Source organism: Colletotrichum costaricense, assembly GCF_030867565.1.
Source record: "Colletotrichum costaricense strain IMI 309622 chromosome Unknown Scaffold_11.1, whole genome shotgun sequence".
NCBI classification, from domain to species: Eukaryota; Fungi; Ascomycota; class Sordariomycetes; order Glomerellales; family Glomerellaceae; genus Colletotrichum; species Colletotrichum costaricense.
This window is the reverse complement of record NW_026848240.1, coordinates 649,885-664,821: the sequence shown is the minus strand read 5'-3', so window position 1 is coordinate 664,821 and position 14,937 is coordinate 649,885. Positions and strand designations below refer to the sequence as shown.

The following is a 14,937-nucleotide window of genomic DNA, read 5'->3' as shown; positions in this document are numbered from 1 at the left end:
CACCGACACGACCATCCCATCCAGTCCCGTCCCAGTTCCCCCAATCAATCTTTCTTATTGCACAACGACGACCAGAAACAGAAAAACAATTGCAATCTCGGGACGTAGCCTGGCGTTGAGCCATCTCCCCTCCCCAGCTTTGCATTTGCCGCCCTTTTTTTTTTTTTCTTTTTTTTCCCGTCGTCACCAAGTCTCCCAAACATGGTGTGAGCAGGAAGAGACACAATTCCGTATAGCTGTCGGGATTCCTCTCGCCTTTATCCAACATCCACCAAGCATTGGAATTACATCACCCGCCCCTCCCGTTATTTTGGCCGCCTCTTCTTCATTCTTCTTCAGAGCAAGCTTCAGTATTCCCGCCCAGCATTCCACACGAAGGAGGGGGGATAGCATTGTTTTCCCGTCCATCCATACCAGCAACAACCCTGTCTCGAACCGTGTTGTTTCCCGCCCCCATTTTCCCTCTCCTCGACAATGGGCTCCGCCGCCGAAGGAGATAACAATGGAGGAGGCCGCCCCAGGTCTTCGGTCCTCAAGAGCTTCATCCACCGCCGTAACCAGTCCGAGGGCTCTGCGCTCTTCACCTCGCCGCCCTCCGTCCAGGTCACCACCACGCCCGCCCAACACATCTCGGCCGCCTACGCACAGCTCGAGGGCAGGATGCCGCCCCCTCCTCCCATCCGCACCGAAGGTCTAGGGGCCCTCGGCGAGCTGAACAACCACTCGTCGCCCCGCAAACAACAGCCGGTAGCAGACAGCAACCGTGACCGATCGCGCTCGCCGACCAAGTCCGCCTTTAGCAACATGTCCTTCAAGTCCTTGGCTAAGGAGGCCCGAAAATCACGCGACGTGTCCCCCGAGAAACCCAAAAAGACGAAATCGAGCACGAACCTGGCCGGCTTCCTGTCTCGACCCCGATCGACCATGTCCCTGAACAAGACCACGAAGGAGGAGGAGGAGCGACGCCAGGCTAAGGACAAGGAGAACCGCACACCCCCGAGCTCGACGTCGAGCGCCGACATGACGGGTGGTCCGGCGCCGCCCATCTACGCACAATTCTGCAGTCAGGACCTCGGGAGCAATGGGCTGCGTGGAAAGGCGTCTTTCGACGCGGGTAGTGGACGTTATGGAAGCGACGCCTCGAGCGACCTGTCCAAGAAGCAGAGACCCAAGTCATACCACCCCTCCACCGCCATCTCCGAGCACAAATCTACATCAGACCTACGCAGCAGGCCAAAGATGGACGGCCGCGAACCTTCTGCTTCGGAGAGAATCAAAAGCAAGGTCCAACGTCCCAAGCTCTTCACAGCCTTTTCCGCCGCTGGGTCTAGCACGAAGTCCAAGGCCTCGGATTCTGCCGACAGGCCCATTGACCCTAAAGCGATCGACCAGCACCTCGAGGCCATGCTCGATCGGCGCAACATCCCCGAGAATCAGCGCTACAAGATGCGCAGCCTGGCAGATACAATCAAGATGGAGTTCATCCGACAGGACTGGGCGGAAATGGCGGCCAAAGAGCAGGCGGGCGTCGCTGACACCACTGCCGAGCCCACCTCTGCGGCGACTGGAGGCTCTGATAAAGAGGAGACACAATCCAAGCGCTCCCGCGGGAGGAGCTTCACCCTGTCGCGAAAAAAGGACCCCAAGGAGCCCGCGTCCCCGACGAAAAAGTCAAAGGGCGAGAATACCTCCATCGGTCGTCATTTCCGGAGCAAGTCTACCGAGAGTGTGGTGAGCGAGCGGCCCGTTTCGGCGAGCTCGACGGGGAGCAACGGCATTCTTTCTAAGATCAAGTTCGGCCAGGGGCCGGGAGACTACGTTTCGTATCTGCGCAAAGTGCAGAAGCCGGAGTTGGTTGAGGTTGGGAAGCTGCACAAGCTGCGGCTTCTTCTGCGTAACGAGACGGTCTCGTGGACCGAGGACTTTATTAAGCAAGGCGGCATGGAGGAGATTGTCGGCCTCTTGAAACGCATTCTCGCTATTGAGTGGAGGTAAGCTGTGATTTCTTCAAGGGCGGCAAACTGCAAATACTAACGGAACAACAGAGAGGAACACGACGATGCCCTTCTCCACGAAAACTTATTATGCTTAAAGGCTTTGTGCACCACAGCGCTGGCCTTGCAATATCTCCACTCCATTCACGAGGACTTGTTTCCCAAGCTCCTCCATATGCTGTTCGACCCCGAGAAGAAGGGTCCCAGCGAGTTTACTACACGCAACATCATCACGTCAGTGTTATTTACATACATTGAGTCAGCCACGCCCATGGAGCGCATTGCCCGCGCGCAAAAGGTGCTCTCCTTCTTGCGCAACCCCCAGCCCAAGGAAGAGGAGAGGCCGCTCGGCTTCGTGCTGGAGATGCGCAAAGACCGGCCGTACACGGTCTGGAACAAGGAGGTCGTCAGCGTCACCAAGGAGGTCTTTTGGATCTTTCTACACCACCTCAACGTCATTGCCCTGCCGTCCGAGATGTCGACCAAGGGCGGCGCGCCGCTCGGCACAATCACAAACGGCGCGTCTTCTTTCCAAGACCCGCACGCCTTTATGCATCGGCACTTCCCCTCGGAGCGCCCCCCCGTTCCGGCGGCCCCCTACGTCGGCGGCGTGGAGTGGGACGCGACGAACTACCTCGCCTCGCACCTGGACCTCATGAACGCCATCATCGCCTGCACGCCGACGGCGGCGCAGCGCAACAACCTGCGCAACGACCTCCGGATTTCCGGGTGGGAGAAGGTGCTGGGCGGCAGTCTGCGGCTGTGCAAAGAAAAGTTTTACGGCTGCGTGCACGAGGCGCTGCGGTGCTGGGTCGCGGCGGCGACGGAGGACGGGTGGGATTCGAGGGATGTGCGGTACGGGCCGCCGCCCGAGTCGCGGAGCGCGAGCCCGAAGAAGACGCAGAAGGCGCAGAAGCCCGTTGACGCGGCGCCCAAGATTGAGATTCCGAAATTGGATTTTGGGCTTGATAATCATCGGGTTACGCCTGTTAAGGAGAGGGACGTTTGGCTCTCATGAGGGGCGTGAGCATCGTGAGCATCATGAGTATCCATGAGCTTGTGGAAAGATGGAGACTATTGTACATCAAATGCGACGGGAACGGGTCGAAGCAACAGCATGGGGAAAGGTTCCAGCGGCACGATCTTTCGACATGGAACGCGTCGAGCTCGTTTGAGTCTTCCCTCAGTGTCAGTATCCCGCATACACACATCACACGTTGGAGATTGTCAACGCAGGCGAGGGCTGAAGCAGGAAGAAGACGATGAAAAGAAGGCGGAAGAAGAAGACGAGGAGGGGTTCGCGGACGCTCCGGGGGCGCTGTCTCATTTCCTTGTGGGCTTTTTTTTTATCATTTTTCCTTTTCGGGGTTTGGATCTTTGGGAGAGGAGGAGTTGTGTTTTTTTTTTTTTTTTCTCCTTTTCGTGTGTGATTTTCCTTCCTTGCATGGGGATGGGATCACGAGGGGGAGAGCAGAGAGAGGAGAGGGGGAGAGAGAGGGTGAGAGAAGGTGTCCTGGGTATACATGCACATACGCACAAACAGAGTGAGAATGAGAGAGAGACGAGGGGGGAAGAGAGGGGGGAGAGTGAGAGGGGGGAGACACATCATGCTGCCTAATGCTTCTTATGAAGGGCAACGTTTATGAATTGATGATCATCATACATAGAAAAAGCCGTTATTTTCTTGTGCTGTAGCCTGTCCGTTCGTTTTCCTTTTTTTGTTTCATTAATGAGGGAATGGGGAAAAGAAGAGAATTCAAGGGGACCGAGTCGAATCAAATGTTTCTGAATATGGCCTTTTGCCTTCTACGCGGTGGACTTTCCCTCCGGGCCTTGACGAGATCTGGACTGTGAGGGAAATCATACGGTGCCGGTGTGTGTTTTGACTCATACGGTACGCAGCGATATGGCCCTACATGCTTTATTTTACTATAGCGACTTCGAATCCTAAAGAAACGATGTGATGCGGGATTCGTAGGGCAAGTTTGCGCTGTTTGTGGAGGGCAGGCTGGAGCCTCTTTACTTCTGCCTTATGTGGTGGTTCTCGTTTCTCCCGGCTTTACAGGCGCAAAAAAGATCGACCTTGAACGGGATCAGGCTTTCCCAGGGTTCCCAGGGAAATCACTCGGCGCGGTACAACTTCTCAACTACGCGGTCCCCCCAAGCACGCTCTCAACTCCAACATAGCGATTTTCGGTACATATCTGTGTATCTGTTTTCAGAATTGGGTTCTATGTGCTCGGGGCATCCGGTAAGTAGGATGTAAGGTAAGGTAAGGTAGGTGATTAACACCCCCCTCTCGTCAGATAGACAGACTACCCTAGGCGATGCCCTTTTCCCAGGGTCTTGTGAGGTTTCAACAGTTTAGCAGCCCTCTTAGGAGCAAGCATCTGCGGCTTGTATCATTTGCCAGTCGTAGTATGATAAGACCCGGGCCTCCCCTCCGTCGATAAAGATTCCAATCCCGTTCTGTGGAAGGGGGAAAAGATGACCTGTTAAACTTGAATTCTAACAGAAGCCTAACCGGGCTTGAACCCTTCATCAGAAGAGATACCGAATTATCCGTGAATGTTCTATACGCACTCCGTCTTCCGTGCGCAGGGCAAAGTCAAGAGTGAGTGAGGCAAGAGAGAAGAGGAGGGGGAAACGATAGAGGCCGGGGGCGGTCAGCCTGAGCCGAGGGCACGGATGTCAGACAAAGTCGTCGTGCCTCAGAATGGCAGACGAGTTTCTTGGAAGACTCGGAGATGACGGGGGTCAACACATTTGCACAAATTGCCCGACAGCCAGCCCTTTTTCCTTTCCCGCGGGCCGCTGGTCGGTAGAGCAGAGTGCGGTGTCGGTTCATGATTCGTAAAGGGGCGCCAAGGGTCGAGTCCTATAGGAAGAAGTTACGGATTAGTTCTGACAGTGATGGTGGTGGTGGCTCGCTTGAAGGACCCTTGCGGTCGTCAGTATCAGTGCGTTGGAGTCGCAAGGGATTTGTGACGAGAAGATGGGTTATGCATTGCATAGGTAGCTCCCGCCCCAATGGACGCCTCCATTCCCCCTAATCCACGTCCTAGGATAACGACATTGTCCCACGAATGAGTACCACCCCACAGTGAGAGGACCCAAGCGTTTGCCGTAAAGTCACGATGTAGGACTGGGTGTCTTCATGTGAGCGAGGCACCTCTGCCGACGCAGCAAATGATTTGCAACCCGCAGAATCTCATCATCCAGTCGAGCCCGAAAGTTCCCGGCAAGGTATGGTCATAACCTTCCAACTGTATTTAGAGATTGCTCCGGTGCGCCTTAAAGGCATCAAAAACGGATGTACCATTCAGCACGTCCGCCTTGACCTTGTCGTCGGCAGCTGTGAGCTTGGGGAGGAGCTCCAGGACCTTGTCGACTTGATCCTTGGGGATGACGACAACCCCATTCACCGGATCAGCGAAAACGAGATCGCCAGGGTTGACAACCGTGCCATCGACATTGATTGGTACTTCGACTGCCCAAGGGGTACTCTCTGCCCCTGCGCCAACCGTGGAGAGTCCCCTTGACCAGACCTAAGAAGGTTCAGCGACCGGTGAGATGATTAGGGGACTTGGAGAAGATTCTAAAGGACCCGGGTGGTTTATTCGACTCACCGGTAGACCCGTACTGGTTAGTTCGTCCAGATCCCTGGCGCGACCTACTACTACGATCGCCTTCGCTTGCCGAACCTTCATCCTCACAGCCATGATTCCTCCGCAGACGGCATTCTTCTGCCCGTCGGGCTGTCTGATGATCACGATGGTACCAGGCTGGGTGATATCAGCCCAGTGTGTGTTTTTGGGAATATTTGCGGCGGGCGAGTCCAACGTTTCGCCCTTCCGAGCGAAGAGTATCGTGGATGCTGGTGCTATGGTGATGGGAGCATCTGCGGGGTTCGGTTGGCCCAGCAGTTGCAGATCAGGCAGGAAGCCAGCCCCGGGTACTTTGAGCTTCAGGAGTGCATCTGAAATGTCACAAGCGGTGAAAGTTTGAAGAGCTGCAATTCGTTCGTCGTGCGTGCTGGTCATGGTAGCGTTAAGCGACTAATCGACAGTGGAATGAGTTGTGAGATTTTGGTTCCTTGTACAGAGACAAGTTAGGGGGCGATGTTTTTGTAGCAATCACGGAACCTCGGTTGTAAGTGATGATGTTGAAGCCAAAGATATTTTGTACGGATGTATCAGACAGTAGCTCGCACCATCTTGGTTACTAGAGGTCAAACATTCGACGCAGCTAGGGCCCGGGTGAAGTTGGATGCTCGGGAGCCGCCGTGGGACAGCCCCTCCAATCACATGCCGTCCCAGATGGAGGAGGGTGGGCTTTGCAGGAATGCACGTTGGAGGCTTGTGCTTGGTGGGGGACCTCATGGAGCATCTGCGCGCAGCATCCGTACCCGGTGCGGTAAGGCACTCTCGGTATGTAGTGTACACTACTGTGTAGGCTGGAACGGCTGCGGTGCCACCTTGGCAGTTGCGCAGAGTCAAACGCTGTGTGGCCTTCTAGACGTTTCCAAGATTGCATTTTCCGCAGAGACGTCTGTTGATGCAGCAGCGTTGTAATTTGTTGCTCACAAGAACGAGAAGGCGGAAACAGACCGCGGGCCCAGATTATTGCGAAAAGCGCGATACCGGCCTGGTTGAACAGCCCATCTACCGGGTCCAGGGAACACGGGCGGATTAAGAGCCTATATGGGTGTGGGCAGGAATCCGATAGTGAGACTGGTGGAGTTGAGGTGCAGCAGTCGCAAGTAATGCCTGCCGGAGAATGAAGGGACCTAGAATCGTCGGAATCATTGGCTAACTGTTGCCATTGGCCGGCTATATCTCCGCCTCTCGCTCACACGCCGAACCAGTCTCGTCGCCAGTGTGCGCAGACGGCGGTCGTATCTATCGCTGGTGGTGAGACAGGAGGAGCAGTTGTAAGACAGAGACCATCCTGTCGATCGGCGACATATACACGGTAGGCGAATGGGTCGATCAGTCACATGATGAGACATGGGCCGGCGGGGAAAGACGATAGAAGGCGTAGGTACGGATACGTATGTAGTCGTAGCGTGATTATTCGTCAAAGTGCTGTTGACAATGGGATTGTGTTTGCGGCGTGGGCTCGCTTCTCATGCAGCTCTTTGGCTGTGCCGCGCGACTTTTGTCGTCCGGAGCTTGGGGACATTGGCGGACAGGGAAGTTTGTTAAGGTAGGCTTCGAGATGGGTCGGTTCCAAGTGTCCGAGATGCGGCCCTGGCCTCCTCGGAGTTCGCATGTTCCTGAAAGAGGGCAGAGGATGCGGACAAGCGGTCAGACTTTTGAATTATGGTGGATGCAGACGTGGACGACGTGCTTCTCTGCGGCCGAAAGGAGAGAAGGATGTCCGTTGCGTCGGGAGGAATACGGTGCCTGTCTGGTGTCGCCATGTCGCCGTGTTGCCCAGCCACGAGTAAGGTCAAGCAGGTACCTCAGGTAGGTAGGAAGATTATGCGTGCGGAGAAGTATTCGAGTATCTTGTTAGTAATTGAGGTAAGTCCGGTGTAAGCAAGGTGAGGTTCGGGGCAATAGTCAATGGTAACTTGTAAGGTAAGGTAGGAAGGGATCTAGACTCGGAAGGAGCCAGCGAGTGCGACAAGACGACGGAATCTCAAGCTCCAATTGGGAAGCAGCGCCTCGCACTCCCGACCAATGGTCAACGTCGCTACTTTAAGTACTTTAGGTACCTCATCTCACACCGAGAGAGCAAGAACGACGATGCTTCCTGTACCTACCTTATCACGACTTCACGTGGCGACAAACGTTACCTGGAAGGTTCCGAGCCATCGTACCTTACCTTAGGTAACGAGGGAAAGCATGGAGTCTACCTTATAAAGAGGAGGAGCATCAAGTATTGGAGTATTGACGTGGTATGTGACTCTGTTCGACCCGTCTACTTTTCCACCAAACAACAATGCCTGTGTGCTAAACGCTGGCCTCTGTCCGTATGCCCCGTATACTTTGCGTCGCCTTCAACAACCTCTCGAATCATTGGCAATGCAACATTGGCCCCAAATCTGGGCTATAGTAGCTATACCCCTCACTCACCGGGGCCAATCGCCGGCCCAAGAGGGAGATACCGAGATGGCGACGACTCCAACGACATGACACGGAGCGCTCGTCACTGGCCATCTATCACCAACGCGCCTGGGGTCTGTCCACCTCGCTATCCGTCCGGCTTCTGTTTGTCAAGCACATGAGTTTTCCACGGCCACCACGCCGCCTGACCCCTGGTCTTTTTCTCCTCCTCCTCCAGAAACCCCGCCAGAGATCTCCGTTTATTACCGGGTTCCAAGCAGGACAATGATCAGGGGTACTGAGTATCTTCTGGGTACCGCGCAGGCATGTGGCCGACCACGCTGCACTCGCTGCCAGAGTACTCCGTCTTTGACGATGAATGTAAGCCCGCCACTGGCGCTGCTTTTGCAAAGTTGTTCCTGGCTGGGTCTCCCTCTGGCATTAGGTTGGCTGCGCTGTGGGACGTAGGTGGACAAAGCCCAACGACCGCATGCTCGACGGCCCCGATGGCATGGCAAGTCCCGGGCCGCTGAAGATCATGGATGGTACTGGTCTTGACGGGGAACGGGAACGGGACAACACTGGATGGTTTCCACAAAGTCTCCCTCCCGAGTCCCAAGGTCTCAATTCAAGCTCCCCATTCTAACCATCCCCGTTTCTCTGCTTCAACTGCGTATGTCTGCGGCACGAGCTGATAGCTAGCAGCCATTTCGAGTCATTCCGCTTGACTCGGGGGGAGACACCTTCTTTTCTTTTTCTAAAACATGCAAAACAACTGACATCTGTTCGTCTGGTCTTTGCGTGAGACATATGCCGCGCCGCGCGTTGCGTCGGCTTGGGCCTTGGGGTGTCCGCGGTGGAAGAATTCAGGGTTCACAATGTCCCTCATGACTGATACCGACAGTCTAGAGCTAGGCATGCCACAACCACGACCACAACCAAAGTCGTATAGGCAGACAGGGCGATTAGGTACGAATGAGGTCGTTCTCGGACTCGTCGGAGTCATCTTCAGGCACCAAGACACGGGCGTGCCCTGCTTGGATTCATAATCATGGTTCACTGCCTTTCTGGGAAACCCGAGCAGTCGAGCTGGAGACGGTGACCTTGGCATCATGGCTCGAGGGATTGTCGTTGCTGTCACAAGGTGAAAGTCGCTCACCGAGCCAATCTAGACGGGAGAGCTTCATAGAGGCTTTGTTTCAAGACGAGGGTTCCTGGCTCGAGTTGGGTGCAAAAGGATCGGCGCGTCCATCCCGAGATCCCTGGCCTGCACTCTTCCTAGCAATCTGGTCCCAGACCTGGTCATCCGTCCCTCTTGGAGAGAGATCTCCAAGGTCAATGACTGCTACTTGTTACTCTATTCGCGCCTACACTAGGTACTACCGGTAGCAGCCCGGCGGCGCAACGCAGGGCAGACGGGAATGCCAGCAGCAGATGCCAGAAGCCGCAGCCGCTTGGTATCTCGGTCGACCGTCGACCTTGTCCTTGGGTGTCGCCCGTCGGTCGGTCCTTAGTCAAGACTTACCACAACATGGCTCCCTAGGCAGAGGTAGGGGGCAACTTGGACACCATTCCCACTTTTGCGCCGGCTGGCAGGTAAACCTCGGACGGATCAGATCAAGTACAGACCCCAGGGTCAGTCGATTGGGCCAACTGCAGGACGACGTCGCTTCAAGCTCCGCAATCTCACAAATTTGCATTGAGCAGACGGGTCCCAGGCCTGCTGCTACTGCGAGTCTGCGTGATCCAATGCGCCTGCTACTGCGCGGCGCACAGAGTTCCCCCCCCCATTATCCATGCCTGCAGTGTGGTCGTAAAGGACCGACCCAGCCAACCCTGGCCAAGCGCTGAGCTCATTCGTCCAGAGTCTTGTTCTGGGCTGCAGCAGTTCTGACCCAGAGGGCCCATGTCGCTGGCATCTCATCCACACCTGCAGCGTATGTACAAACCTCCCGACGACTGGTGGATGAGTACTTTACCTAGACCGAAGGAGGAAGAGGAGGAGAAGGAGGAGAATCAAGGGCAGGAAGAACGATTCATACGAGTACGGATACTCCAGTCGAGACTCCATCGTTCTTCACGCAGGAGCAGTGATGAGCGGAAGCAGGCAAGCAGGAAAGAAAGAAGCAAGCTGTGCACTGTGTACCTGGCACGCCAAGGCAAGGTAGCCATAGTTCTCTCCTGCGTGGATGTCAGAAGCAAACAAATGGAACCCAACAGCAGCGAGTAGTGAGCAGCAGATCAAACAAGACACGGCGAATCGACAGACGTTGGACGACTTGCGTGAACTAGCGGCAGAAAGGGAGTTGGGGACACAGAGAGAAGAGTTCAGGGAACCCGCAAAGACGCAGGACGCAACTTAACGGCCTAAGGTCAGTTGGAGACTTTTTGGAGACACCTGGAGGGGGGGCCTGGATCCAATCGATACTCGCACACTCTCACTCACACACACTCACACACACACACTTGAGTATTGGGCCTATTGGCACTCTCACCTATGTGGACACAAATTCATCCAGTTGCGCGGCGCGCCGATGTCTCTCATTGGGTCCCCCGCTCCCCCCAAGCCGAAGAAGAAGAACAAGAAGAAGCACGTACGAATAGCGACGGCTACCTTAGTGGCTAAAGTACCTTTTGGGTACGGAGAGCCGGGAGAGGTACGGAAGTACTTGGGCTTTCTTCACCTCACCTTGTCTCATCAACCACCTTATCCGCATTACACTACCTACGTGACTGACTACCTACCTTACCTTACTCCGTTCACTACACACCCATCCCACCTCAGGTTGATGAGAGAGAATCCTCCTTCTCCTCCTCCTCTTCCTCCTCCTCTCATACCTTAGCTATTCTCATCCCATACCGTCTCATCACACCATTGCTTGTCTTGTCACAGAACCCCTCCCCCACCTCGACTACCTACGCATCCGAACTTCCCCAGCCACCGTCGTCGGGCTAGCCAGAGTAGTTGCCGCAACTTGGCCTTCTCCTCTCTCTCTGATTTGGTCGAGCTGTGTCATCTTGTCTGGCCCGCTCCCTTCCCTTGAGCCGTCTGCCCTCCTTGCCCTCTACTACAGAGTACAGACTACGACTACGACATCTATTTGCCTGGCCTTGCCGCGCCTTGCCTCGCTCTAGGCTCCAAGGTAGCAAGTAGCAACAAGGTAGGGTACCTTAATTTTCCTCCACCCTTTCCGAGAATACCCTGTCCACTCTCCCATACTGCGTATACCTTACCAAACCTGACCTTGCCCTGTGCCTTGCCTTACCCTTCTTATCCGCCCAGCTAATACCTAACTAACGCTATCAGCCTCTCTGCTTCCTTGCCCACCCCTCCGGTGCGCCTCTTCCACTGGGCACCTACTCACTCGCTCTTCGCCATCCTCTCTGCCGGCCGCCGCTTCGACTCTGAGGTGTATCAAACAGCAGCCGCAGCCGCCAGCAACAGCACCAGCAACCCAACAGCAGCACCTCACCTCCTCACCTTACCTACCTCACCTCACCATTTCTCAACACCAGCCGACGCCGATGCCGACGCCGCCCTCGCCGCTGCCCAGAACGCGACGCCCTTTTCCCCTTCCCACAAAGTACCTCCCCTGTGCCTGTGCCTGTACCAGGATCCACCCCACCACAATCCAGATCTCCGAAGCTTCTCTGCAAGCCCTGCCGCTACCGACCACGCCCACTCCCACGCAACCCTCAACTCGCTGAGACGAACTAGGAAGCTCTGCGCTGCAGCTGCTCGCCGTTTCGTTCAAAATGTCAATAAAGTACGTCCCTCCATGTTCCCTTTCCCTCTTATGCTCTGCCTCTGTTTCCCCTTCATCTTCCCGTCATCCCACGCCGCCCCGAGCCCCAGCACCACGGAGTCATCCCGGCCAGCGTCCGTGGTAACCCCGCTGCCAACCTCGACCATCAAATCAACCTCCTCTCTCTCACACTCCTCTCGGTTATATACCACCCCCACACTTGCCGTCCACCATGACGGATCAGTATCTGCAAGAGCAGCATGCCCTTACCATTGCCCGCACCGTCCAGAGAGAACGACAGCTTGCCCAGGCCCGCCTAGATTCTGACCATGGTGATAGTTGGGTCATGATCACCCAGACGGGTGACATCAACCCTCTTCCTCACGAACACATCAGACACAGATCCAATGCCAAAGTAAGCCTCGAGCTGTCGGTACCCAAGGCCTTACAGCAAGGAAGGACGCCCTTTGCGCGCAAGAGCGACAATGGCACGGCATACATCACAACACAACGGGTATGCACTACATGACTTATCCCAAGACATGGCGCCGGAGGGCGAAGCTGATCACCCTGCTCCAGGTCATTTACATTCCTGCAAAACCCACCGCCGAGTTCAAGTCGTTCCATGCGCCAATCTTGAACTGCGCCGATTCCTACGTTGGCTCGCCGTTCTTTGGCGCCTGGTTCTGGTCCGCCACCGTCGTGCCCGTCTCTGGAGGCGGCGTGCCTGCCGACATACCACGGGTCGAGGTGAAGATGAGCTTCAAGGAGGGCGGTCACAGCGAGTTCCGGCAAAGGTTCGAGGAGCTCAAGGAACGACTTGAGCATGTGAGGCGTCTGCAGCAGGAAACGGGACAGACGGTCAACATTCCGGACGAGCCGCTGCCGGCCTACGAAGCAACCGAGGGCGGCGGAGCAGCTCCGAGCAGCCTGGCGCCGCAACAGCAGCAACAGCAGCAGCAGGAAGAAGCAGCCGGTCGGCCGGCGAGTTCGGGGGGTCAGAATGCGAACCGGCGTCCGGACGAACCCCCACCGGATTATGATGAGGCGCAAGCACAGACGCTCAGCATGCGACTCGAGGACCATGTTCGCGAAGAGTCTGACAGAGCATAGCGGGGGTTTTGATTCATCACGGGCTCATGACTAACGCTTTTTTGCATCGATACCTCCCTGCATTTCACTCCCTACACCTGTAACTTTTTATAGCATCTACACTAGCGGCGGGCGGATCCTGCGTTTCTTAACGAACTTGAAGTGTAGAGAAATGATGAGCACGTCTTGATGAGGAGAACGAGGGCGAGAACACGAGGATTGGGATGCATGCCCCCAGGCACAAGAGATGGAGGCAATCACAGTGTGCGCGAACCATCTCGCAAGGTATAGATGGACAAGACCTTGTGTGATGAGTGGCAGCCATCTCAGTAAGCATGATGGTTGAATTTAACGCTGGGAAGCTTGACGCAACCATGCGAGGAACTTTTCTTCCCCCGTAACTTTCTCTTGCCTGATCTTTTTCCCTTTGCTTTTCCACTTTTCCATGTGATTGTGACGAGATGGTGGCTTGGGAGCTTTCGGCCGGTCTCAAAGGTGTGAAGTGAGGCAAGGTACCTAGGTAAGGTGAGGTACTCAGGTAAGTGGTAAGTACCGGTATAGAGGTAACCGGGCTCGAGGTAGTAGCACCGGAACGGCAGATCCTTGGCACTCCGGCCCACGGTCACGTTGGCGGTTTCCCGCGGTCGATGACGCTTAGTCACCCAGCCTTTCCACCGCAGCCAATCAAAACGGGCCAATTGGGAATAACTTACGACCGAATTCAGAACACCCAGTTTTCGTTCCTTCGACGTCTCTGCCGAAAGCTCCCGACTTCCCACCCCCAATCAACCACTATCCACGACATCACGTCAAGCCAATTCACGCACCTCCGCCACAATGGGTTTCTGGGATACCATCACGGACCTCGCTGAGGCCGCCATGCCTTGGGCCACCGTCGAGGCCGAGGCCCCTGCCGCCGAGGAGAAGGTGAGCGAAGCTATTTTTTTTGCGCGCAATTTGTTGCAGGGCATGGCCTGAGGTTGGGCGATGATCACGTTCCCGCCTTCGTCGCTGTCCTCGTTTCGCATTCGCTCTGCAGTTTTTTTCGACAAACAAGAACCGTTGACTAATGTTTCTTTCTTCAGGAGGAGGAGACCGCTGAGGAGGAGTCCAAGGAGGAGCCCGAGGCCGAGGAGGAGGAGGCAGAGGAAGAGGAGGAGGAAGAAGAGGAAGAGGAGGATGAGGAGGAGACCGTCGACCCCAAGGAGCAGCTCGAGAAAGGTTCGTTCTTGTTTTTTTACTACTCCCGGAACCCCCGACACAAGATTCGATGGCGATACGCGACATTCGGTTTGCTGGGCGGGAAACAGTCGATGACACGCACATGAGCAATTTCGCGAGCTCTCCCATCGACACCCGAACGCCTGCTTCCCAACGTTATCGACCCGCTAAACGCGATTGTCCGAAATTTCGAAGTTCTACAGAACGAGTTGCTGACGATTTTGGGTGACAGACTGCGAGGAGTCCAAGGCTTGCGCACCGGCCAAGCACCACTACGACGAGTGCGTTGAGCGCGTCACGGCGGCTGCCGACAGCGAGGAGGGTGCCAAGGAGGACTGCGTTGAGGAGTGTAAGTTGTCACCAAGTTCTACATCTGTCCGTCATATGTATATGATGGGCAAATGGCAGACGGTCAAAGAAGCTCACTACAGGGCCGACGAAAGCTGACATTCTGGTGTAGTCTTCCACCTTGCTCACTGCGCCACCCAGTGCGCTGCCCCCAAGCTCTGGGCTAAGCTCAAGTAAATGCAACATTTCCCCAGTCTTGACATCGCAGACGACGAACGACGGAACGGCATCGGCGGTTCATCTTCTTTTTTCGAGACCGAGCCCATTATTCGCATTAGCGGCATTGGACGACTGGTGTTCTATTTCTACGAGAGTGGGCTTCGCGCGCGCGCGAGAGAGAGAGAAATGTCGTTGCCGAGACGAGATGAAGACGAGAACGGAACTGTCTAGCAAACCGGCCCTAGAGTTTCCTTTGGGACCTCCCACCTACCCCTTGTACCTCCACCCCTCACCCCAGTGGTGCTCGTCAAGCCGGGTTGCTCA

The 14,937-nt window shown here is 55.6% G+C and overlaps 6 protein-coding genes across 6 annotated transcripts; 5 read left to right on the top strand and 1 right to left on the bottom strand.

The window, feature by feature from the left end:
* Positions 1 to 474: 474 nt before the first annotated feature.
* On the top strand, positions 475 to 3,012 carry CCOS01_10584 (GTPase binding protein Rid1; the record flags this gene model as incomplete). Its single annotated transcript, XM_060458739.1, has 2 exons — positions 475 to 1,991; positions 2,046 to 3,012. The coding sequence occupies 2 exons, from the start codon at positions 475 to 477 to the stop codon at positions 3,010 to 3,012; spliced, it is 2,484 nt and encodes an 827-aa protein (XP_060310541.1).
* A 2,254-nt stretch (positions 3,013 to 5,266) lies between these two features.
* On the bottom strand, positions 5,267 to 6,037 carry CCOS01_10583 (DlpA domain-containing protein; the record flags this gene model as incomplete). Its single annotated transcript, XM_060458738.1, has 2 exons — positions 5,267 to 5,542; positions 5,624 to 6,037. The coding sequence occupies 2 exons, from the start codon at positions 6,035 to 6,037 to the stop codon at positions 5,267 to 5,269; spliced, it is 690 nt and encodes a 229-aa protein (XP_060310540.1).
* Positions 6,038 to 7,214: 1,177 nt separating this feature from the next.
* CCOS01_10582 (uncharacterized protein) lies at positions 7,215 to 7,469 on the top strand (the record flags this gene model as incomplete). Its single annotated transcript, XM_060458737.1, has 1 exon — positions 7,215 to 7,469. The coding sequence occupies one exon, from the start codon at positions 7,215 to 7,217 to the stop codon at positions 7,467 to 7,469; it is 255 nt and encodes an 84-aa protein (XP_060310539.1).
* Positions 7,470 to 7,734: 265 nt separating this feature from the next.
* Positions 7,735 to 8,229, top strand: CCOS01_10581 (uncharacterized protein; the record flags this gene model as incomplete). The annotated part of the gene is made up of 1 exon (XM_060458736.1): positions 7,735 to 8,229. A coding segment is annotated over one exon (495 nt), but the record flags the coding sequence as incomplete, so codon positions are not given.
* A 2,352-nt stretch (positions 8,230 to 10,581) lies between these two features.
* On the top strand, positions 10,582 to 12,906 carry CCOS01_10580 (WW-domain ligand protein; the record flags this gene model as incomplete). The annotated part of the gene is made up of 5 exons (XM_060458735.1): positions 10,582 to 10,641; positions 11,122 to 11,213; positions 11,355 to 11,814; positions 12,038 to 12,307; positions 12,373 to 12,906. The coding sequence occupies 5 exons, from the start codon at positions 10,582 to 10,584 to the stop codon at positions 12,904 to 12,906; spliced, it is 1,416 nt and encodes a 471-aa protein (XP_060310537.1).
* Positions 12,907 to 13,722: 816 nt separating this feature from the next.
* On the top strand, positions 13,723 to 14,631 carry CCOS01_10579 (ubiquinol-cytochrome C reductase hinge protein; the record flags this gene model as incomplete). The annotated part of the gene is made up of 4 exons (XM_060458734.1): positions 13,723 to 13,812; positions 13,971 to 14,106; positions 14,339 to 14,455; positions 14,567 to 14,631. The coding sequence occupies 4 exons, from the start codon at positions 13,723 to 13,725 to the stop codon at positions 14,629 to 14,631; spliced, it is 408 nt and encodes a 135-aa protein (XP_060310536.1).
* Between the last annotated feature and the right edge of the window lie 306 nt (positions 14,632 to 14,937).